At 41.9% G+C, this 22,766-nt stretch overlaps 3 protein-coding genes across 5 annotated transcripts; 2 read left to right on the top strand and 1 right to left on the bottom strand.

The window, feature by feature from the left end:
- The first annotated feature begins 1,378 nt into the window (after positions 1-1,378).
- LOC121765488 (heavy metal-associated isoprenylated plant protein 39-like) lies at positions 1,379-3,341 on the top strand. Of its 3 annotated transcripts, XM_042161668.1 has the most exons (3): positions 1,379-1,587; positions 1,898-1,976; positions 2,596-3,341. In XM_042161668.1, exons 1-3 carry the CDS (start codon positions 1,582-1,584, stop codon positions 3,063-3,065), a joined length of 555 nt encoding a protein of 184 aa, XP_042017602.1. In that variant the 5' UTR covers positions 1,379-1,581; the 3' UTR covers positions 3,066-3,341. The 3 variants fall into 3 exon arrangements, with proteins under 3 accessions (XP_042017602.1, XP_042017610.1, XP_042017617.1); XM_042161676.1 differs by lacking the exon at positions 1,379-1,587 and having other exon boundaries at positions 1,892-1,976; XM_042161683.1 differs by lacking the exons at positions 1,379-1,587; positions 1,898-1,976 and adding an exon at positions 1,983-2,494.
- A 12,629-nt stretch (positions 3,342-15,970) lies between these two features.
- Positions 15,971-17,355, top strand: LOC121792430 (WRKY transcription factor 22-like). Its single transcript, XM_042190372.1, has 3 exons — positions 15,971-16,536; positions 16,610-16,720; positions 16,837-17,355. The coding sequence occupies exons 1-3, from the start codon at positions 16,172-16,174 to the stop codon at positions 17,249-17,251; spliced, it is 891 nt and encodes a 296-aa protein (XP_042046306.1). The 5' UTR covers positions 15,971-16,171; the 3' UTR covers positions 17,252-17,355.
- Positions 17,356-19,163: 1,808 nt separating this feature from the next.
- LOC121792429 (3-methyl-2-oxobutanoate hydroxymethyltransferase 1, mitochondrial-like) lies at positions 19,164-21,699 on the bottom strand. Its single transcript, XM_042190370.1, has 5 exons — positions 21,178-21,699; positions 20,764-20,970; positions 20,550-20,696; positions 19,906-19,959; positions 19,164-19,818 (listed from the first exon to the last, which is right to left on the bottom strand). The coding sequence occupies exons 1-5, from the start codon at positions 21,598-21,600 to the stop codon at positions 19,582-19,584; spliced, it is 1,068 nt and encodes a 355-aa protein (XP_042046304.1). The 5' UTR covers positions 21,601-21,699; the 3' UTR covers positions 19,164-19,581.
- Positions 21,700-22,766: the final 1,067 nt, after the last annotated feature.

Below are 22,766 nucleotides of genomic sequence, written 5' to 3'. Positions count from 1 at the left end.
CTTTGAAGAATCTAGGCGAGGTGCAGACGTTCTTGGGAATTGAAGTGAGCAAAACTGATCAGGGGATTCACCTTAATTAGTCAACATATATAAAAGAGCTCTTGTCCAAACTCAGCATGCAAGATGCCAAAGGAATATCCACTCCCATGATTTTCTCTCCTCATCTCAGCAAGCCAGATGGCAATCCCATTCCCGATGGGAAACTCTATAGAAGCATAGTAGGCGCCCTGCAATATATATCACAATTTCTCGTCCTGAAATAAGTTATTCTGTCAACAAAGTGAGCCAATACATGGCCTCTCCTCTTGACACTCATTGGAAGGCTGTGAAACGCATTCTCCACTATCTGGCTGGCACAATTGACTTCGGTCTTCACATTCGTCGCTCGAATAACATGGTTAGTGCCTTTTGTGACTCAGATTGGGCCTCGGATCTTGAAGACATGAAGTCAGTCACTGGATATTGCACTTTTCTTAGGTGTAATCTTATTTCTTGGTGCTCAAAGAAATAATATGTCATATTTCGCTTGAGCACTGAAGCTGAATATCGCAGCCTTGCTCACGCTGCATCTGAGGTCACTTGGATCATGTCTCTACTTTCTGAAATTAACATGCTGCCGTCCTTCATGCACGCACCAAACACATGGAATTGGGTGTGCATTTCGTCCGAGACAAGGTCCTAGCTAAGCAACTTGACCTACGTCATGTTCCTTCAATCGACCAAGTGGCGGACATACTCACAAAGCCTCTCAGTCTCCAATTCTTCGCTAGATTACGAAACAAACTCGGCATTTATTCGCTATCTACGCTCGAATTGCGGGGGCGTGATAGAGTTAAGATTGAAGAAGATAATACAAATATGCAACGTGGCGACGTTGCATAGCCTCTGTGAAGAGATCCCAACAGAATTGGGAATCTTTGGACGATTAGCATTGTTGTCACTTTTTAGATCATTCTTTCATCTTGTATAAATTCCTAATGTATTATTGAACAAATGAGCAATAAAATATCTCTTTCTGATAATATTTGTTTCTTTCTGTGCTTCTATTTATGGAGTCTATCTCTAAAGCTTTCACTAATAAGGTGTCATTTTTTGAAGGTGAAAAAGAAGTCTTCCTTTATCATTTTTTTGTTGTTAATATAAACTGAGGATGAAGTTCCACTGATGTCACATTCCGTCGATGAGAAACGTGCCCAGCTTCTCATTCTCTCTACACATACACATACACATACACATACACATACACATACACATACACATACACATACACATACACATACACATACACATACACATACACATACACATACACATACACATACACATACACATACACATGCGTGTAGTTGTAGACAGGGATAAATTAAAGGTTAGAGAGAGATAGAGAGGAAAGGTAGGCTGCTCTTATCTCTCTCCCTTTTGGTGTGCTGTGATGAAACTTTTTTCAATCTGTGTGTATATATATAACCCCTTCTCTCTCCCATTCCTTCTCTCTCTAGCGCTCTCTCTGTCTCTCTCTGCTTTCCTTCACTGTTATCTTACATTTTCCCAGTAGAGTCAGAATCTTTCAGATTTTGAGAGATGAAGGTTTGATTCCATTTTCTCCTCTTATCATGTGTGTTTTTTTAGATTGGAAATCAATCATCCTTTTATGTACATGCAGCTCTTTCTTCCTCCCTCATAATCTACTCAACTTTTTTGTGGTTTACTTTTATTTCTGGATCTGGAAAACTGTTCTTATTCGAAAATGATTGTTGCTTTGAGTCTGATATCATGAAGATATTGCTGGGAATTTCGAATATTCCGTAATAATATTAAATAAATCAATGGTTTGGCGTTTGTTGTGGTTTAAATTATTACTCCTATTTTAACACCTCTTTCTTGGTTTTATATGCAGAAATTTGTGTTGAATTTGGATTTGCAAAATGACAAAGATCAACAAAGAAGGGCCTTGAAGACGATCTCAACTCTTTCTGGTACGTCGTCGTTCCATCGTTAGATCGACAAGTCCGCCCACTCTTAATTGCAGGTTGAGTATGTATGTAAAGTGTTAGGAGGAAAATGGCAAAAAATTAGTGGTATTGGTTTCTCTGTTTTTGCTTTAGGTTGGCCTATTTGCATAGTTGATTAACGCTTCATTTATTTTAATGATAATTATGAAAAGATCAAGATTAGGCACTTAGTGGTGTATGCAGTATGATCATCTGAAAATGGGGCTAATTATGGAAATAATATTATTCAAGTTAGGTGAACGAAGATCATCGTTTTAGATGATTTATTTATCATATTAGCACTAGAGACATAATTAAATTGGTGATTTTGATTGGGAGATTCATTAAAAATGCCATGATTACAAATAGCAAATTGCATATAGTTAGTTCAGCGATCTTATCATCATTTTTCAGTGCAAGTGGTCAATTTCTCTAACAACTCTAGAAACATATGTTGCTTTCCCTGCTGGAATTGAGTTTTACAGTGCAGTCACAATCAGAAGGTAGAAAATCGTTGTCGTGTAATCTTGAAGCTTTCTCTTTCATGGTTGAGATTTTAGGTGATTATGACATAAATTATGTAACAATTCTTGAAAATGTGTAGGAATCGATGAAATTTCCATCGACCTAAAGGGGAAGAAGCTAACCGTGATTGGAACGGTCGACCCAGTATCCGTGGTTAGCAAACTTCGCAAAAAGAGCTGGCCGGCCAAGATAATCTCGGTGGGGCCAGCCAAAGAGCCGGAGAAGAAGAAGGAGGAGCCTAAGAAGGAGGAACCCAAGAAGGAGGAGGCAAAGAAGGAAGAGGAGCCAAAGAAGGAGGAGGTGAAGAAGGAAGAGGAGCCGAAGAAAGAAGAGGCGAAGAAGGAGGAGGCGAAGGAAGGAGAAAAGAAAGAAGAGCCTAAAAAGGAGGAGAAGAAGCCGGAGCCGGAAATGATGCATCATCAAATGATGCAGGTGATTGGCACTGGATTGCCGTATAGGCCTTACCGGCCCTACTATCCTCCTGCGCCCACATACTACCCCGTGCACCACAGCATGGAAGAGAACCCGAACGCGTGCATTATAAGCTAAGGTGATCATGCCCCGTGCCGTTTCCGTTTCCGTTTTCCGTTCCTTGCCATCTAGGGTTGAAGCTAAATCATTTTGATGTTTATGTACATATAATAAGTTGAAATATTGATTTTGGTCCTCATTTTTGTGTATGAATTTTAGTTTTTATTCTTGATGGCAAGTGGTAGAGAGAGGTTTGGTTTCCCTAGTTGGGAGCTTAGCTGGAAAGGTGCAAAATCGTGTAATATAAAATTTTCTATATTGCTAAATATGAAGCCAAAAGAGTTTGAAGTGGCATCCAAATGGTTTATATGTAAGGACAAAACTGATGAATTCCTACTACACATGTGAGCACTATCTATCCTACAAATGGTTAATATTCGAATTTCTGTGTTATAAAATCAATAATCATGTTTCATTTCTTATTTTGATATAATCGAGATGGTATATGGATGATTCAGATGTTTTTAGGGGAATAATTCCTCGCAAGTCTTGGATATCAAAATCTGTTAATGCAAGTTGTGCAATAAATGTCAAGATATTCAGGCTTGAAGCAGCCGTGGTGACGGCTTTCAAGTAGACTAGTTGTCTAGTTGTAGTATTTTGACTACCAATCCCTATGGTTTAGATTTTGAGTGTATTGGGACGTGAGGATATGGATTATGGAGTACTCCATTTTTATGAAGCAATTAATATAGTTTTAGAGTCAATTACTCACCGAATTATACGTTTTGCATATAAATAATACCTAAAATTTAAAAATATCATAAGTAGTCTATGAACTAAGACGTAATCACATTTATAATACTTTTTCACTATTCATCACAATTATAAACCCAAAATGCCACCAAGGCATGAATCACATTTTTAAATTTTTATATCTAGGTACTGGATTTAAATAAAATATTTATCGCTCTCTAGTACTGAATATGATATTTTCTTATAATTTGACTACCTAAAATAATATTACTTACTTTATTTTTAATCATTTTATGTCAGATCTTATTTCTCTCTCTAAAACTAATGACACTCTTTTTTAAGGTAAAAAAGGCAAGTATTGCCTACTCTACTAATACAAAGGGGATATATTTTTTGGAGGAACAAATCTGTACATCTTCTTTCCTTCTCAAGAGTTGGCATAATTGAATGTAGCTATCCATATGGATCAGGATGAGAAAAATATACTTTTTCATCCTTATAAGAGTAGGCTTTAAAAGGATAAAGAAATGAGAATAATATATTACTCAGGTAAAGTCAATAAATGAAAATGCACAATTTTTATAAAGATGGCAAATTGGAATTATTATCACGAGACAATGAAGTATTTTTGGTAGATTATAAATGGTTGCAAGTGGACAAAAATTGAATATGCTATCCTATGTAAAGAACAACTTCAAATTTAACCATTTACAATATGGTTAAGCCTACACTATATCGACAAAATAAATATAGTGTAACATTTTTGTATCTCGCTCCTAACTATTTGTTCTCAAAATACTTATGTAGATTGGGCATAAATTTAAAAATGATAATACTGTGTCAATAAATAGAATCGATTTTAACGGTGGATGGGTGCACATATAAGAGTACAAAAAATGGTCGGTTTAGTAGGGCATGTGTCATTTCATTTCATATAAAATAGAAAATGATACAACATTCGTTCACTTAGCCATATTGCATTTGGCATGATATATCAAATTTAAACCAATGCGTGTTGTGTGGGTATAATGATGTTATAAATGATCACAACTATATGCTTTTTCGGATATATTCAATTATCTCATACTATTAATTGTATTTTAGACATTATAAAATTTGCAACGTTTTCTTTCTTTAATAATGTTACGTACTTTTATATAAATTTTCCTATAGTCAACACTCTAGCAATTACTAGCATGTAAGTCTACATGACCATTTGACGTGACGTGGAATATATCTCATTGCATTTCAATGAAATAAGGATAGCTGGAAAGATGTTCCATATCATATTTATATGGTCACATCTATATTACTCATAATAAGGTAAAATGAATTGTTTCGAAATTGAAAAAAATGTTTATAAGTTATGTACCAATTCCAAAAAAAATTACCTGAATGTTGAAATGTCGAGTTCAATTTAATGAAAAAATGGTATTATTGCGAAAAGATTCGTGACATTTTATTTTGATATCTTTGGATAATTAATACTCCCTCCGTCCCGCACTACTCGCACTTATTTCCTTTTTGGGCGTCCCAAGTTACTTGCACTCTTTTCATTTTTAGTAAAAAATTTCACCTACAGCCGTCATTTTTTACTTTCCTATACACTCATTCCTTAATCTCCGAGCCAAAAAGGAAATGAGCGAGTAGCCCGGGACGGAGGGAGTAGTAATTTAGTAAAAGAAGGCGGTGAGGCTAGTTTGGCAAATATACCTGTGATCAGTTTATTGCCGCAGAATCAGGTATGGAATTGTTGTGTCGGCGTCAGATTTAGAAAGAATCGAATCTGCATTCACATGGATTAATAATTTAATATTGATATTATTATTATTATCGACAAATTAATAATGGCATGACACAATCACAGTTTAATTATTTTCCTGACTATATCGTTATTTTTATGTCGTAGAGTTCAGACTTATCACTGCAAGTATTCCATCTGATAATTAATCAATGTAAAATTGTTCATCAAGAGAATAATGGCCTTTCAAACACTCGAATTGGCATCTTGCCAGGTCACCGACACATAACCATTTTTAAAAATTCTAGCTAAAAAAACTATTGGTTTTAACTTTTACTGATATTGGTTGTAACTTGTATACTATCTTGTATATGGAATATTGGATAAAATAAGAATCAATTGAAAATAGGAATTTTGAATTATTTTCAATTCTTCTCTTATCATTTCAATAATCCATAATTACATGTGAATTAATTTTCAGCTCTTAAATGGTTGGGATTTGTACAGTGGAGTATAAAATAGATGCATCACTTTTTTAACGAAAAAGTGATTATAGATTTGTTTACTAAAGTGACATTTTCAAATTGACTTATAATACACATATAGAATTCATCATATTCTGTAGTGTTATGGAGTAACTTTTATCAAATTATAATCTAATAATCTCCTATATGATAATTACTAGTACATTTTTGTTGGTAATTTAACATACAAAATACAAATTTAAATCTAAATTCTTGACATTCATATTCATAAATTCACTTATTCCACCAATTATGCAGCCATACCTCTGAAAACGAACAAAAAACAACTTAAAATATGCTTACATTATTTTCACCCACTAATATTGATTAGGATATTACATGGATATATTACGCAACTAATAATATTCTTATATTATATCTTATAAGTTTAATAATATATCATCACACCACGTACGAAACTAATTATAATAGTATGAGTTATACATTATTAATTAACCGAGTCATTGTTTATAGTAATCATGATAATTGACGTGGCAAGCAATAACAATTTTATATTAATATTTTTTTTATCATGTGGCTTCAAATGCAAAAGATTAACGAAGGGTAAACAAAATAATTGCCATATTTTTCTTCTTTAATAATGATAAAGACAAACCCGCACACCACTGAATTAGTTGAGATATAATTTATTATGTTATCATGTACATTTTATTTCATCATACATATACATCAACAATAATATATTTCTCCAATTAATTTATACAGATAACTGAAATATAGTACTAACAAATTACGATGATAGTGCATAAAACAAATTATTCGAATTGTTTAATTAATCGGTAATTGAGATTCAATTGCTATGAAAATGTGCTACCCCTGTAATTTTTCCTATAATTATGTACTCTCTATATTCCAATGTACTAACTTCATTGTTCTCTTCCTCAATTTAAAGGCATTGGCTTGCGACATACCTTTGAGCTCAATAGAGAAAATAATTTAAAAATACATTTCCATGATACTACAAAAATAGTGCAATTTGCTTTCGATTTAGACCCCATGAAATCCAAAATCTACTTTTGTCTCATCATATTGGAGCTCCTCAACTAATTTAGATTAGGCATTAAGTTTGATGAACCAAGTACTGTCAAACTCATTGGTAACTCAAGCTTAATTTGGCCCATGAAACCGAACTAGTTTGGATAAAAATTAGGATGAAAGATATGGACTACAATCTTTCCATTTAAATGCACACGAATTTCAATCTAAATAAGTTCATTTTTAAGGCTCGGGGTTAATAAAAATGACATCGAGTTATAGTTTGCATCTCCCAGAGACATAGGGCTATATTCATTTGAGTTCAGTGACCTAAAAGGAACACAAAATACTTTTTAAAGAGATAAAATTTGAAGTTCACTTTATTTGATTTATTGTTTTTGGAAAATTGTTGAAATTTTATGGATGAGACGTTGGCCCAATTTAAGCTGGGCTTACTTTTGGGCCATATTAATAACTAGTGTCACGTGATTTTAGTTAAAGGAATTATATATTGAGCCTATTTAACATATTGTGATCCACTTAAAAATGTAATAACAATTTTGATTCAGTTTTAATGTAAAGTAAAATTTAGTAATTACTAATTCAAAAGTAATAATCCACTTCATAACTGTAATTTAATTTAATTTAAATCTAAATGGAATGTAAGCGACAATCTGCACTAAAGATCCCTCTTTCGACACGAAGCCATTAGCATGATGAGCTACCACATAATTCTGTGGAGCGAAATCAAAGGCTTTTTTTGAATGACAAAAGGTGAAGTAAGCTTGTGATGGAGAAATATTGAAGATGCATATTTACCTAGTACTAGTAGCATGTTAGATTAATAATGCATAACATAAAGATAAGAAATTGATGGGATTGATTTGATTGAATAATTCAAGAGTGCCTCTAATAGTGGAGGAAAATGGTAGTTATCTATAATCCATCTTAGCCAAAAGGTCGATAACAATGACATGCTTTACCTAACTGTCCAGTCTATATCCATAATCATATTGATTTAGGTCTACTAATCATATTTCGCATTTCTAATTTTGCTTTACTTCCTTGGGCTCACCCATTTTTTGAGTAGCATTATATTGATGGAAGGATTTGCGGTTTGGCACAAATGGATTGGGTAGTAATTTCACTACTCTACTTTTTTTTTCCTGTTAACATTTTTTTTTTCATCCAAATTAATTTAAAATGGAGTAAATGTTTTGTGTTGTGCATATTCCTCCATCCATCTCCAATCCCACGACAGCTCCGCTTCCACCGCAATCATTCTCATTTGTATTAATTATTTATTTGTGGATTACACCCTTGCATATTCTTGTCTATCCACTAGTATGATACTACATCTTACCCACATATTTAATTACTTTAATATTTTTGGAATCTATACATATACATACCATATTTTACTTTGTTATATAGTACGTAGCATCAAGCATGGAACGTGAATTCGGAAATACTAGTATTTATAGAAATAAAGTAGGTGAAGTCTTGGAAAACTCAATTGTGGGTGTTTAATTGTTTATAATTCGTTCATAAAATAAATGCAATTTGGCGAAACAAGCTGCCAAAAGAAAATAAAGATATAATTACAACGCATGACACATCGATGCAAATTCTTTGTTGTAAGTCCACGTGAATCTTGTGATATATTTAAAAGTCGTTATAAATTTTCATCACCAACGCAAATAAATGGCTAATAGGAGCTAATATCACCAAGTTTTTACGAATTCTAATATTTCTCACATCTAAAATCTTATGGAAAATATCACGAACTTTCACCATTTTGGCAAATTTATGAAGTATAAGAACAAAAAGAAGAAATTTCAATGAAGAAGAAGCAAACATGTTGAGCGTAAACCTATGTGCAATAGACATGGTTTTGTAAGCGCAATAAGTATAATCAATCGATGCCATGATAATATCCTTATCTCAAGATTCTAAAAAAAATGTACAATTAATAGTTTTACAACCGCATAACAACTTCAGAGCATCAGCAGCGGTGCGTCCGTCCGTCCGTGCCAGCAGCGCGGTACCGCCTGCTCGCCGCTGACGCGGCGCTGCTCGATGCATGGAGCACGTCCCTTGGAATTTATTTTGGCACACGTGTCAACGCCTGATTGGCCAACGGCAATGCCGTTGGAATTTCTTTTTTTTAATCAGATTTTAATTAAAAATTTAATTAAAAAATATATATTTTCCCACTTTCCAAAAAATTATATCCGTTTTCTCCCCATTTTTAATTTATTTTTCAATTTTTCCCCAAAAATTCACATTTTCATCTATAAATACCCCTACTTCCACACAAAAAATTTCACACCACACTACACAATTCTTATCTAAATTCTCTCATTTCCATTCTTACAATTCTCAATCTTTCTTTCACTCTTACAACAAAAAAATGTCCGGCTCCGGCGATCACCCCTCCGGCTCCCGCGGTTGGAACCACGAATGGTTCGACTCACAACCATTTCCTAGTCCGAAAACGGAATTTTCGGCCCCTCCTATGGTGGCTATCGGCCTTACCCGGTGGACGACCAAGATGCCCCCGATGGGCAATACGGGTAGGCACCCGAACCACCCGTACCTAGAGCGGGAGGGAGCGGCAGCTCTCAAACTCCTCATCTTCCTACTCGTGGTGTCCGCACCTCGTACACTCCGGGGGAGATGGATCAATTTTTCAAAGCGTTTTTGTCTATCTCCGAAGATCTGGAAATTGACACGAACCATTCCAGGGACCATTTTTTGTGGCACGTTTGTCGCCGGTACAATCAAAAACGCCCTGCTGAAAAAATCGAGCGCAACGAGAGTATGGTGCGCAATGCCATATACAGAGCCAACAAAGAAATCCAAAAGTTAGTGGGGTATTACCTCCAGGAAGAGCGGTCGGCGGAGAGCGGCAGAAGCGAGGTCGACATCATCAGTGCCGTGTTGGCGACCTACCAACCCCAACACTACAAACCGTTCAAGTATCTCAATGTGTTGGTAGGAGGTGCGTGTGCATCCGAAGCATAGGGGAGGCGTATCATCCTCCTCTAACTCCTCCAGCAAATGGTCGAGGTCGGTATCCCTATCCGACGCCGGCTCCGATGAGGTGTGCACCCAGCTCGCCGGAGCTAACTTGGGTAGCCCCGACGCCGGCCCGAGTAGTTCCCAACGCCGACCGCAAGGAAGGAAGAAGTCGACGGCCAACCGCCGTCGCGCTGCGACTCCATCTGCCCCCGATCCCGCCCCCTTTGTGCCACCTCAACCCCCCACCAACTCGTTGTGGAGGGTTTTTGCCCAACTCAATTTGGCCGATAGGTCAACTATGACCCCCGAGCAACTTCGATCGCATGTGGCAATGATACGGGATCTCCAAAGAACATTGGCGGTAGAGCCGGATGAATAGTCTTCCACGGGGGTATTTTTAGCCTTTAATTATGTAATTTTTATTTTTTAGGAGTTGAATTATGTAATTTTTAATATTTAGGATTTTAATTATATAATTTTTAATTTTTAGATTTTTAATTATGTAATTTTTAATGTTTTTTATAATTTGTTATAGTATTCCGGGTAGTTTTAATGCATTTTAATATTGTGGAAATGTTTTTATTTAAATTGAATAATAGAATGGTGAGACCCTTGAGCTTGTCCTTGCGGAATAACACGAATGTAGGTGTTGTGCTCTTGCCTAAGGACAAAGAGTAAAAGTGGGTCTGGGCCCACATCCGTGCTCGTTGGCAAGAGCACGGGTGGGGATGCTCTCAATAACAATATTATTCTACTATTAAATGTTCACAATAAAAAACTGCCAACTTAATAATATACTCTACCTAACTAACTTTGACCTTAAATTTGAAATATGAAAATTGACGCATAGTAAGACCATGTCTATTCTTTAAGACCATCCACAATAGGCGCCCAGCGACCGCCCAGCCGAGCGCCGGCGCTGGGCGGTTCGCTGGGCGGTCTATTGCAGCCGCCCAGCGGCTGAGTGGAGAGAGAAACCGCGCAGCGCTAGGCGGTTATGTGGCGCTGGGCGGTCGGCTGGGCGGTCCGTTCGGCGCTATTGCAGCGCCCGGATCGCCCAGCGCACCGCCTAGTGCGAAAATTAATTTTTTTTTTCGAAACACTATATATATGCGCTTTGCTCGTCATTTTCATTCGCACCATTTATTTTAACGAGTACTCACTCTATCTTAATTTCTGTTCAAGATCAACAACGGGAAATGGATATCAACAAGCCTAGTTCCGGGAGTAGCGGGTCACAAACTCCGACGATCCCTGTGGGAAGTGGATGGGGTCAGGTGCCCGGGTACTACAACATGTACCCGTGGCAGCAGATGATGCCCGGGGCCCCAATGAGGGGGAGTCCGCCGGGGGGGTTTCCGCCGATACCGGGGTGGGTACCCGGGATGCAGATGATGCCCGGGGGAGCACCGGCGACACAGTGGACTCCGGGGGTCGTACCGGCGACACAGTGGACTCCGGGGGTCGTACCGGCTACACAGGGGACTCCGGGGGTCGTACCGGCTACACAGGGGACTCCTGGGGGGTCCCCGGCGACGGCGGGGGATGTCTATCGCCCCAGTTTTAATTTTTCGACTGGGTCTTCGCACACATCGACCCAAACACCCTTGGGGTTTGATAGTTTCTCCTTAGATGAGTTGGGGTTTGATACTCTCGGAGCTCCGGAGACTCTAGTTCAAGGGGGGGCAGTGCCGGGGCGTGGCGCCCCAAAGAAGAAGGGCAAGAAGAAGGTCGGCGAGTCGTCGCAGCCGGGTGAGGAGGAGGTACGGAGGAGGTGGACGGACGACGAGAACGTCGCGCTCAGCAAGGCGTGGGTGAGTGTTTGCAACGATCCTCTCGTTTCGAACGAGCAAAGGATCGTCAACATGTGGGGCAAGATAGCAGCAACCTACCAGAGATTTTGCCTGGAGGGGAGGCCCCGCAACGGGGAGGATTGCCGGAAGGGCTGGAACTGAATCAGGGCGGCGGTCTCCCGATTTTCGGATTTGTACACCAACGCACTCCGCATGATGAGCAGTGGCCAAACGGAGGATGACTGCAGGAGAATAGCGGAGAAAGCCTTCTCACTGAAGGGTTTATACAAGGACTTCACCTACTGGAACTGCTATCTTGTACTGAGCGAGTCCGAGAAGTTCCGAGTAGGTGTCGACTCTGGCTGGCCGAAGAAGCAACGACTGAACTACACCGGCGATTACAGCGGCAGCAGCGGAGGTTCCCACGACCTCCCCGAGACGACGCAGGAGTTCCCCACGCCGCGTTCGGTCGGTGGCCGACCTCGCCCGATTGGGCGCAAGCGCGCTCAGCAGGCGGCGAGAGGGAACGCCGGGGCTTCCCAGGAGGTCCAGTCGGCATCCCCCCTTGGCCAATCCACCCAGGAGCTCAAATTCTTCGCTCGCGCCCAAACGCGCGCTCAATTGATCAAGACGATGGCCGAATGGCGGGTGGCGACGGATCCAGTGGAGAAGAGCGTGCTTCAAACCTTGCTCATGAGCCTGCAGGACGAGTTGGAGGCTATACGGAGGGAGACCCGTGGCGGCGGCAGCGGCGTAGGCGACGGCGATGGTGGCGGCGGAGGCGACAGCGACGGAGGCGACGACGACGGAGACGAGGAGTGAAATGTCACTCTTTTTTATTAATGTATTTTTTTAAAAAAATTAATGTACTTTTTTTAAATTATTGTACTTTTTTAAATTTTAATAGTATTATTAAACTTTTCCCGTATATGTCTCGTAAATTAAATTTCGCATATTGTGTGATTGTTAATTATTTCATTTTGTATATATTTGTTAATAGTGATGTGGATAGTATTATTAATGTTTCCCGTATATGTCTCGTAAATTAAATTCCGTATATTGTGTGATTGTTAATTATGTCATTTTATATAATTGTTATTAGTGATGTGGCTATTGATGTGGCTGGGCTATTTATGATGTGGCTAGGCTATGGCTGGGCTATTTATGATGTGGCAGGAGGATTTTTAGTGCTGATGATGTGGCCGTGGCTAGGCTATGGCTGGGCTATTGCTGGGCTATTCCTATTGTGGATGGCCTAATAGAGCCGCTTTCGCGAACTAGATGCAGCGCCACTAGCGGGGGCAGTGGCCACACCATTTTTAACTTTTTGAAAATTCAATTTTTATTTATAAATGTCAATTTTAATTAAATCGTATCAAAATTTCAACCCCATATCTAAAAAAACTGAGTCAATGAATTGGTAAAAAAGTAATATATTTAAAAAAATGTTTGAAGTTAATTAATTAATTTTATAGATATGTTCTGTTTCGTGGGATAATTAAAAAAAGAGAAGTGATACTCCAAAAAAATACCAAAAAATTTATGAAGTTTAATCAAATTATGGTTAATCCCGCAATTTTAAAATATAGCTAATTACTTATATTATAAATTTGACATTATTTTCAATTCTCACTTTAGTTAAAATTTGAGGAAACAATATATTACTATATAGTAATTTGGAAGCCAAAATACATAATCCTAAATTTATAGTATTTTATAGTATTTTTTATATTAAAGTTAATGTCTTTGTGAGCGATATACAAATTCGCAAAAATCATGAATTTCATCCTTTAAATAATGCGACTAATAATTTCTCCCAAATCAAATTTAATGGGATAAAATAAGAAAAAAATATTAAAGTTATATTAATATAATTGACTACTTTTTTGAAAGACGTGGATCGACAAGAATTTCATTGTTTTGGATAATTTATTCTTTATTATATAGCTATTCTTTATTTTTTAATACTAGTAAAGAGTGGGTTTTAGAGCATCGTTAACGCAGCAGGCCGGACCGCCGCGTCACGATGCATTGGAGGAGAGCAATTTCCAACCTGGGTCGGTCCAGGGGACGCAGTCGCGGCCCCGGGTGCTTTAGAGCATCGTTAACGCAGCAGGCCGGACCGCCGCGTCACGATGCGTTGGAGGAGAGCAATTTCCAACCTGGGTCGGTCCAGGGGACGCAGTCGCGGCCCCGGGCCGCGCCCGGGGCCCGTCCCGACTGAGCGTTAATCGTGCCCGTGCCGCACGCCCAGCGTCTCGGCCCGACGTTGGATGTCTTCCGGGCCGGGCCGCAAGTCCCCAACATTTATTTTTTTTTCATTTTATTTGCCTATATATACTTCATTTGTGCACCATTCTTCCACACTTTGCCCATTTCAATCCTCTTGTATTACAATAATTTCTGCTTCTATGGAGTGGTTTAACAGCGACGAATGTCAGATGAACGAGTTCGTCAACACCAACAAATGGTACGTGCCGCCATCGCCCAACCCGGATGCGACGCCTAGTCCGGGGGTGGCTACCAATATAGAAATAACATCGCTAGTTAGCACTGATGAGTACGAAATCAGTGATATGGAGCCTGCTGAAGGGAAGGGCAAGGACAAGGTTGCGGATGATGAGGGGCCGAAAAAGTATAGTCCGCAGGAGACATTGTGGCTAGCCAAGAACTTCGTCAACGTCTCCGATGATCCTATCATTGGCAACCAGTAGAGCGACAAAGTGTTATGGCAGTGGATTGCGGAGAAGTACAACGTTGGTCGTCCTAGAGGGTCGTTCGAGCATAGCTACGTGAAGCTACGCAAGCCTTGGGGTCTGGTCCAGAAGGAGATGAACAAGTGGAAGGCAAGTGGACCAATGTACTCCGGATGTGGCAGAGCGGGCACAGCGAGATGGACCTCGTGGAGAAAGCCAGGGCGGAGTTCTTCTCTAACGGGAAGAAGCAGTTCAAGTACTTCGACGTTTGGAAGCTTGTCGAGAAGAGTCCGAAGTACACCGGTGGGGCAGAACTGGCGCCAAATAGGGCGCCGAAGAGAACCAAAGTTTCCGCCTCCGGAAACTACTCTTCGAGCGAAGGAGGTCCAGCAATCGACCTCAACGTGACAGACGACGACGTCTTCCTCTCATCCCCTAGTACTCAAAGCCGTCCGATGGGAACAAAGATGACAAAGAGGAAAGCGAAGGGGAAGGCAACTGCGAGCCACTCCGCTATGCCGCCACCGCCGCCCAATCATTCTCTGGATAAGATATCCTACTCTATGTCAGAGATGAGTATTACCCGGTGGATGAGCCAGCTGACGGAGTTGACATCGAGGGATACCTCGACAATGTCAGAGTTCGATCTCGAGTTGCACCATGAGATAATCGCCTACCTTCGCGCACAAATGAAGAAGTAGTTTTTTCATTTATTTTTATTTTTATGACTTGTATTTTTATTTTCTAGGATTTTTAATTTTCATTTTCTAGAATTTTTAATTTTCTTTGTCTAGGATTTGTAATTTTCTTTTTTTCGACTGAACAATGAATTTCTCGGTTTGAATTGTTCAACGTATACTATTTTACAAGTAAAATAGGTTGAAGTTGTGAATAATGCAATTTAATAATTATGGCATGGGATGAGGCCTGCAAAGTTAGAGAAGTTGTGGTATATGAATTAAATTTAGGGGAATGATGACGTGAAGGGAACTTGAGGTGGACTTGAGGTGGACTTGAGGCTTAAATTGGGGACGGAGTTAATGATGATCTTACAGAGTGGAGACAGCAAACTACTAGTCCATTTGGTTTATCTTTATCCGAGGCCATCCCAATGCCTAGGTGGTGGCGGCGACCACGATTGATGCATGTATGGTAGTAAAAGAGAGCGATGAGAGATGGTGCTGAGTGTGAGTGTGAATCGTGGATAGGAGACAGCGCCTGTGTTCGCCGGCAAGCTACAGTGACAGGCGCGGTTTAAGAGAAGAAAGAATAAAAGGGAGAGAGAAACGAGGTGGTGGCCTCCACCACGTGCCTTGTTTCCGTCGGCAGGTGCCCCTTCTCTCACGTGCCAACTGAGTGAATACAAAACCGCGTGGACCTCTTCTCTTTTATAACGCCCCTTTGACAATCGCCAAAGTCAACCCACTACACTATATTTATTTATTTAACACCCCAAATGTAGAAAAGCAAGAAATCTTCCGTGAGCCTCCAAATTCCCCCTCTCTCATCCTCCTTTGCTCACCCACTTTCTTTCTTTAAATAATAGATTTGCTATTCCTTTCCACTCATTTGCATATTCCCACCACCACCCTCTCTCTCTCTCAAAAGTCAGCGCCTCCTTTTGTCCCTCAACCATAAACCAAGAAGCAAAGAAATGGAGGATGACTGGGATCTCCACGCCATCGTCAGAGGCTGCGCCGCCCTCACCGCCCCCTCCCCCTCCCCCACCGTAGCAACGAACAACAACACCAGATCCTTTGAATCTCTCCATACTCATAAGAAGGCGCCTTGCAACTTCTCAGTCTCTTCCTTCCAAGATCTGCTCCAGCCCAGACGAAACGACGTTGTTCGAGAAGATCTCTACAAACCCTTTTTCCCCAAATCCGAAATCCCTTTTTCTTTGCCGATTTCGACCTCCCGCCTAGTATCGCAAGATCTGCCGCCGCCGCAGCCTTTCTCTGTTTCGAATGCCCCAAAAATTCCTGCTTCTCACACTCCTACCCCAAGGCCCAAAAGAAGGTATTTTAGTCTGGATTTGTATTTCAAGTTGGATTTTTTTTGCAGTTTTCTTACTAAATGGAGTATTTTACAGGAAGTGCTTCAGCAAGAAGGTTTGCCACGTGGCAGCCGAGAATCTATCTTCCGACGTGTGGTCGTGGAGAAAGTACGGCCAGAAACCAATTAAAGGCTCTCCATATCCAAGGTGTGCGTTTTTAGTTTTTACTTTTATAGAGATAGAGAAGGATTTAGTATTATTTTCAATTTTATTTATTGTTAAAATTGGATGATAAAGATGTGTGTTTTTTATTGATTTTTCAGGGGTTATTACAGATGCAGCACCTCAAAAGGCTGTCTGGCGAGAAAGCAAGTGGAGCGGAATAAATCCGACCCGGGAATGTTCATCGTGACCTACACGGCGGAGCACAACCACCCCATGCCCACCCACCGCAACTCCCTCGCCGGCAGCACCCGCCACAAGCCGGCTGACCCTCCCGCCTCCAAGAATTCCTCCGAGATCCTCTCGCCGGTGCCGGAGAAGTTGGAGAGCAGCAGAGAGGATGAGCTGGCCGAAGACGACGACGACGGCGTATTTAGCGTTGCAGACATGGCTCTGGATGACGATTTCTTCGCTGGTTTGGAGGATTTCACGGCGACGGAGCCTGGCTCCGGCCACTTGCAGTTCCCGTGGCTGTCCACTAGCGCAAAAACCACTACCACCGCCGGCGGCCGTTGACCGGCGGAGGTGAAGTGATTAAATAGTTAGATGCTTTTCTTCTTATTTTAGTATTGTGTAGAAGTCAACATTTTTTATACTACTCCCTACAGTATTCTTCTTTATTTTTCTGGTGTTGGCAGAGTTGTAAGGCTATCCACAATAGGAATAGCCCAGCAATAGCCTAGCTATAGCCTAGCCACTGCTACATCATCAGCACTAAAAATCCTCCAGTCACATCATCAAAACAAGCAAATAGCCCAGCAATAGCCCAGCCATAGCCTAGCCACACAATATCCACATCACTATTAACAAATATATACAAAATGAAATAATTAACAATCACACAATATACGAGATTTAATTTACGAGACATATACGGGAGACATTAATAATACTATTAAAATTTTAAAAAGTACAATAATTTAAAAAAAGTACAATAATTAAAAAAAATTACAATAATTTTTAAAAAAGTACAATAATTCACTCCTTGTCGCCGTCGTCGTCTCCTCCGTCGCTGTCGCCACCATCGCCTCCGCCTCCGTCGCCGCCGCCTCTACTCCCGTCGGCTTCCCTCCGTGCCGCCTCCAAATCCTCCTGCATGCTCAGGAGCAATGTTTGAAGCAAACTCTTGCCCCACAAGTTGACGATCCTCCGGTTGTTCTCCGCGTCCGTCCACCTCCTTCGTACCGAGTTGTCGTCCTCACCCGGCTGCGAGGACTCACCGACCCTTTCCCCCTTGCCTTTCTTCTTTGGGGCGCCCCGACCTCGCCCTGCGCCCCCGTTTGAACGGGAGCATCCGGAACACCGGAAAGATCTAACCCCAAGTCATCGAAGGAGAAAGTGTCAAACTGGGCCGGAGGCGGCCTCCGTTGGCGTCGATGTGTGCGACGAACCAGTCGAAAAATCAAAACTGGGGCGATAGACGTCCCACGGCGTCCCCTGTGTCGCGGGCGTCCCCTGCGTCGCCGGTACCCCCCGGGAATCATCTGCATCCCGGGTGCCCACCCCGGCATCTGGACACTGGGTGCCCACCCCGACATCGCTAGAAACGCCCCGGGCGGACTCCCCCCCCGCTGGTATCCCGTGCATCATCTGCTGCCACGGGTACATGTTATAATATGGGGGCATCTGACTCCATCCACCTCCCACGGGGATCGGGGAGTTTGAGATCCGCTACTCCCTGAAGTAGGCTCGTTGTTGAGATCCATTTTCCGTTGTTGATCTTGTACAGAAATTTAGATAGAGAGAGTACTCGTTGATACAAGTGATGCGAATGAAAATGACAGGCAAGTCGCGTATATATAGTGTTTCGGAAACAAAAAAAAATTAAAAATTCGCGCTAGGCGGTGCGCTAGGCGATCCGGACGCTGCAATAGCGCCTAGCGAATCGCCTAGCGCCGCGGAACCGCCGAGCGCTAGGCGGTTTTTTTTCGCGAAATCCGCTAGGCGGATGCAATAGATCGCCTAGCGCACCGCCTAGCGCCGGCGCTCGGCTAGGCGGTGCGCTAGGCGCTATTGTGGATGCTCTAAAGAATCTACAGATAACATTGTGTTTTTTATTTCTTCTTTTTTTGGGGTAAAATTATTTAGTTTTTCAAAATCATGTAGGAGTATATATGAGAAAAGGTGTTATTTATTGTTATGCGTAATGAAATCATGATTAAGAATTTTATGATTATGCTTAATTCGGTACTTTTTCACATACCTTTAAATGGGGTTTCGATGATTTCTGGTTTGGGTGTGGGTGGGTCTGTCACCCAATTTTTCCTACAACGAAGTGGAATATGCCGAGGCTTCGGAAATTTCTAGAAGCATTATGATACTAATCTATGTAGCGAACTAGCAATTGAAAATAAAGATTCCTATATCAAGATTTTTTTGAGCGATTCAAGGAACTCAAATTGTATGAGAAAATGCAGTATATCAGCCATTCATAAAACAGAGGGGGGCTCATTTTCTCCACATCCACAAAGAGTGCTACTACAATCAACACAACCATAATCGCTAAGCAAATTGACCGAAATAATTGCTACCTTTCTTTTTGTACTGAAAAGCCACTCTCATATCCACGCACTCAATGGTGTGCATTATTTCATTCCAAGTAGCATCTATATAGGTCAAGAAATATCTAGCATTCAAATATAAAGACTGTGTTATGGTGACTCAAAACCCGTGACCTTTGAATGTCACTAAGCGAGCATCACCTTCTTTTTAGGACAAGAACGCTGCCCTTAAAGCATTTCCAACACGATCCAAAACTTCTGTTTATTAATCCAACCCTAGAGGAAACCCATACTACTTACTCGGAGAAGGAAAGCAGTCTTGGTGCATTGTGCCTATTTCTTCCATCACTTCATTTGGGCTTCCATCTTTGAAGCTGCATCAGCTGCTGCAGATGCTGCGTCACCCAGACCTAGTTTCTCCAATGCTTGTAGGAAGCCTTCAGTGTCAGCAGCTCCAATCTTGTAAGGGCTGTGAGCTGCGCCAGGGAAAGCCCCACTTGTTACTTCATCCCGGTATTCTGAAAGAGCCTTGTCGATGGCTTCTCCTACATGGGCATAACGTTTACAGAACTTGGGAGTGACCTGTGCAGAAGAAACGAAGCCCATTTGACCTAAGCAAAAATAAGTAGTTGCAGTGAGAAGACTTCGAACAAATTTTGAGGAATTAACCTTGGCATGGTGAGGGTGTTGTAGCATTCCAAGAAGATCATGGTACACTAGAACCTGCACAATAAGTTCAAATTGTATATCTGTCACAAGCAACAAACATAAATGGCATAATACTCTTGTATCTGAAACAGTTGGGGTTTAGTTCATCACTATGTATAACAAGAAAGTGTTATGTTTCCACAAGCCATCTATAATTGAATAATGAGACACGCAATATCAAGCTAGTCACTGAACAAGAACCCTAGGAATGGCTAGGAGAAGAAGCTTTTCTGGTCTAACTACCACAACAGAATGTCTATCCATTCCTAAAAGTATTTAGAAGCATAAGCATGAAAGAAATGCACGAAAGTAGATAACTTGAATGATGGTCAGCTGGCAACTAATGACTCGAACAAACCAGTTATTCAACAGCTTCCCATCCATCCCCTGCTTCCCACCAAATTGAGTTTGACATTGGATGACAGTTGTTACTTTTATGAGTATTTGATATTATAAACAATCTGGAATTCATAGGCAATTACAAGTCTCAATTTATCTATACACGTACTGGGATCAATTTGATCTAACATTAACATGGGTAATTATGATTTCAAGAAAAAGGCCCACAACGCCTTCCGACAAAAATGAAGGAAGGTTATACTAACTTGGCCACTACAAAAGGGTCCAGCCCCAATGCCAATGGTGGGGATCTGAAGGGCTGATGTTGCTGCAGCCGCCACCGGTGGAGGAACACATTCCAACACTACTGCAAAGCATCCTGCTTCCTGCAATGCCATTGAAGTCTCCACAACCTGTAGAATCAAGATAATCAGTTGAGAATGTCACATGCTACCCTCGGTAAATCTTCAATAGCACTACCTTGACTGCACTATCGATGTTTCTGCCTTGAGGTCTGAACCCTCCAAGAACACTGATTGCCTGCGGTGTGAGCCCCACGTGCCCGATCACTGCAATACCAGCTTCAACGATACCTTTAGCTGCTGTGATTCTCGAAGGTGCGCCACCTTCCAGTTTGATTGCATCCATTCCACCCTCCTTCAATACCCTCACCGCTGTATCAACCGCCTGCGCATAATTCAAACTGCAAATCACCAACCATATACTCTTGAAAAACAACAAATCTGAGTCATAACTATGAACATAAATCTAGGGACATGCTCATGGAATTGAACACACAAGCGAATAAGCGATGACGAACCTAGTTTAAATAATCCCATACTTAATTTTCACAGACATTTTCACAAACACCTAGTGTTCATAATCAACCATAACCTGTTGAGTGCTGGACTCGTAGGTTCCAAACGGCAAGTCCCCGACGAGCAGCGGGCGCTTGGCGCCACGCGCCACGGCGCGGCAGTGGACGAGCATCTCATCGAGCGTGATGGGGAGGGTGGTGTCGTGGCCGTGAACGACCATGGAAGCGGAGTCGCCGACCAAGCAAACGTCGATGCCGGCGGTGTCCAAATGCACCGCCGAGGGGTAGTCGTAGGCCGTAACCATGGTTATGGGCTCGCCATTCCTGTGCTTCTGGCGGATGTTAATGAGCGTGACGCGCTGGCTAGGGTTCTGTGGCTTCGGGCCGCCGTAGACGGTGTTTTCCGGGACGTTGCTGAGCCAGCGGAGAATGGAATGCGGAGAATCGCGGCGTTTAGTGACGGAGGAGCTGCGGAGGGTTTTACAGAGGGAAGAAAACATCCTTTCCGGCGGCGGATGGAAGCGGTGGGGGGAGCAGAGGAGCCAGGAAAGAGGAAGTGATTGGGTAGTTGGAGGAGAAGCAATGAACCGAGGCACAACTTTCAATTTCGGAAAATTCTTTTTTTATGTTGACCATAGTAGGAAGTGGACCAGCCCAATGATAGCTCACCCACAGACTCTCTGCCATATCATCAGCACTAAAATCCTCCATGCCACATTATCAAGACAAGCAACTAGACAAGCAATAGCTCAGTCATAGCCTAACCACATCATCAGCACTAAAAACAAATAATTAACAATCAGACAAAATATAGAATTAAATTTACGAAACATATACGGGAAAATTCAATAATAATATTAAAATTTTAAAAAGTACATTAATTAAAAAAAATCCATTAAAAAATTTACATTACTTAAAAAAAAAACTAATAAGCACGAGCCCCCCGCATCCGCCTCCGCCTCCACCTCCGCCTCACTCCTCGTCGTCGTCGCCGTCGTCGCCGCTATCCGAGACCCCCAAATCTGCGGCATCTGAGCCCGCGTCAGAGCCCCCCACCTGTGCCGCGGCGGGATTCAAATCCTCTCGCATACTCACGAGCACCGCGTGAAAAAAACTCTTCTCCTCGGGGCCAGTTGCATTCTTCCATTGATCTATGACCGTGATCATCTGAGCCCGCGCTTGTTGACGCGCCAAGAAGACGAGGTCGGCTGTCAAGCTGCCAACAAGAGGGATGCCGACTGGACCTCCTGGGACCTCTAGCGAGCCCGTTGCGCCCGCCTTTGACCAACCGGGCGAGTGCGGCGAGTAAACGCGGGAGGGGACGGGGTCTCCTGAGCATCTTCAGTGAGGTCGTGGGAACCGCCGCTGCTGCCACCGGCGTAATCACCGGAATAGTTCAGGCGCTGCTTTTTCGGCCAGCCAGCATCGACACCTTCCCGAAACTTCTCGGAGTCCATTAGCACCTCATAGCAGTTCCAGTAGGTGAACTCCTTGTAAAGCCCGGGCAAGGGGAACTCTTTCTCCGCCATCCTCCTACAGTCCTTGTCAGTTTGGCCACTGGACTTCATTCGGAGGGCGTTGGTGTACAAGCCCGAAAATCGGGAGACCCCAGACCGGATTCGGTCCCACCCCTTCCGGCACTCCTCCCCGCTGCGTGGCCACCCCG

The sequence above is a fragment of the Salvia splendens genome, chromosome 2, assembly GCF_004379255.2.
Source record: "Salvia splendens isolate huo1 chromosome 2, SspV2, whole genome shotgun sequence".
Taxonomy (NCBI): domain Eukaryota; kingdom Viridiplantae; phylum Streptophyta; class Magnoliopsida; order Lamiales; family Lamiaceae; genus Salvia; species Salvia splendens.
This window is presented reverse-complemented; position numbering and strand designations above follow the sequence as displayed.

Bases quoted from the DNA above. Each gene is read 5' to 3' on its own strand.
- LOC121792429 (XM_042190370.1), bottom strand. From the start codon at position 21,600: ATGTTTTCTTCCCTCTGTAAAACCCTCCGCAGCTCCTCCGTCACTAAA. The intron at 20,697-20,763 runs GTAGTGCTATTG...TTGATTCTACAG, and splicing joins ACATCGATAGTGCAGTCAAG to GTTGTGGAGACTTCAATGGC. The intron at 19,960-20,549 runs GTTAGTATAACC...CTTATTGTGCAG, and splicing joins GACCCTTTTGTAGTGGCCAA to GTTCTAGTGTACCATGATCT.
- LOC121792430 (XM_042190372.1), top strand. From the start codon at position 16,172: ATGGAGGATGACTGGGATCTCCACGCCATCGTCAGAGGCTGCGCCGCC. The intron at 16,537-16,609 runs GTATTTTAGTCT...AGTATTTTACAG, and splicing joins ACCCCAAGGCCCAAAAGAAG to GAAGTGCTTCAGCAAGAAGG. The intron at 16,721-16,836 runs GTGTGCGTTTTT...TTGATTTTTCAG, and splicing joins AAAGGCTCTCCATATCCAAG to GGGTTATTACAGATGCAGCA.
- LOC121765488 (XM_042161668.1), top strand. The intron at 1,977-2,595 runs GTACGTCGTCGT...GAAAATGTGTAG, and splicing joins GACGATCTCAACTCTTTCTG to GAATCGATGAAATTTCCATC.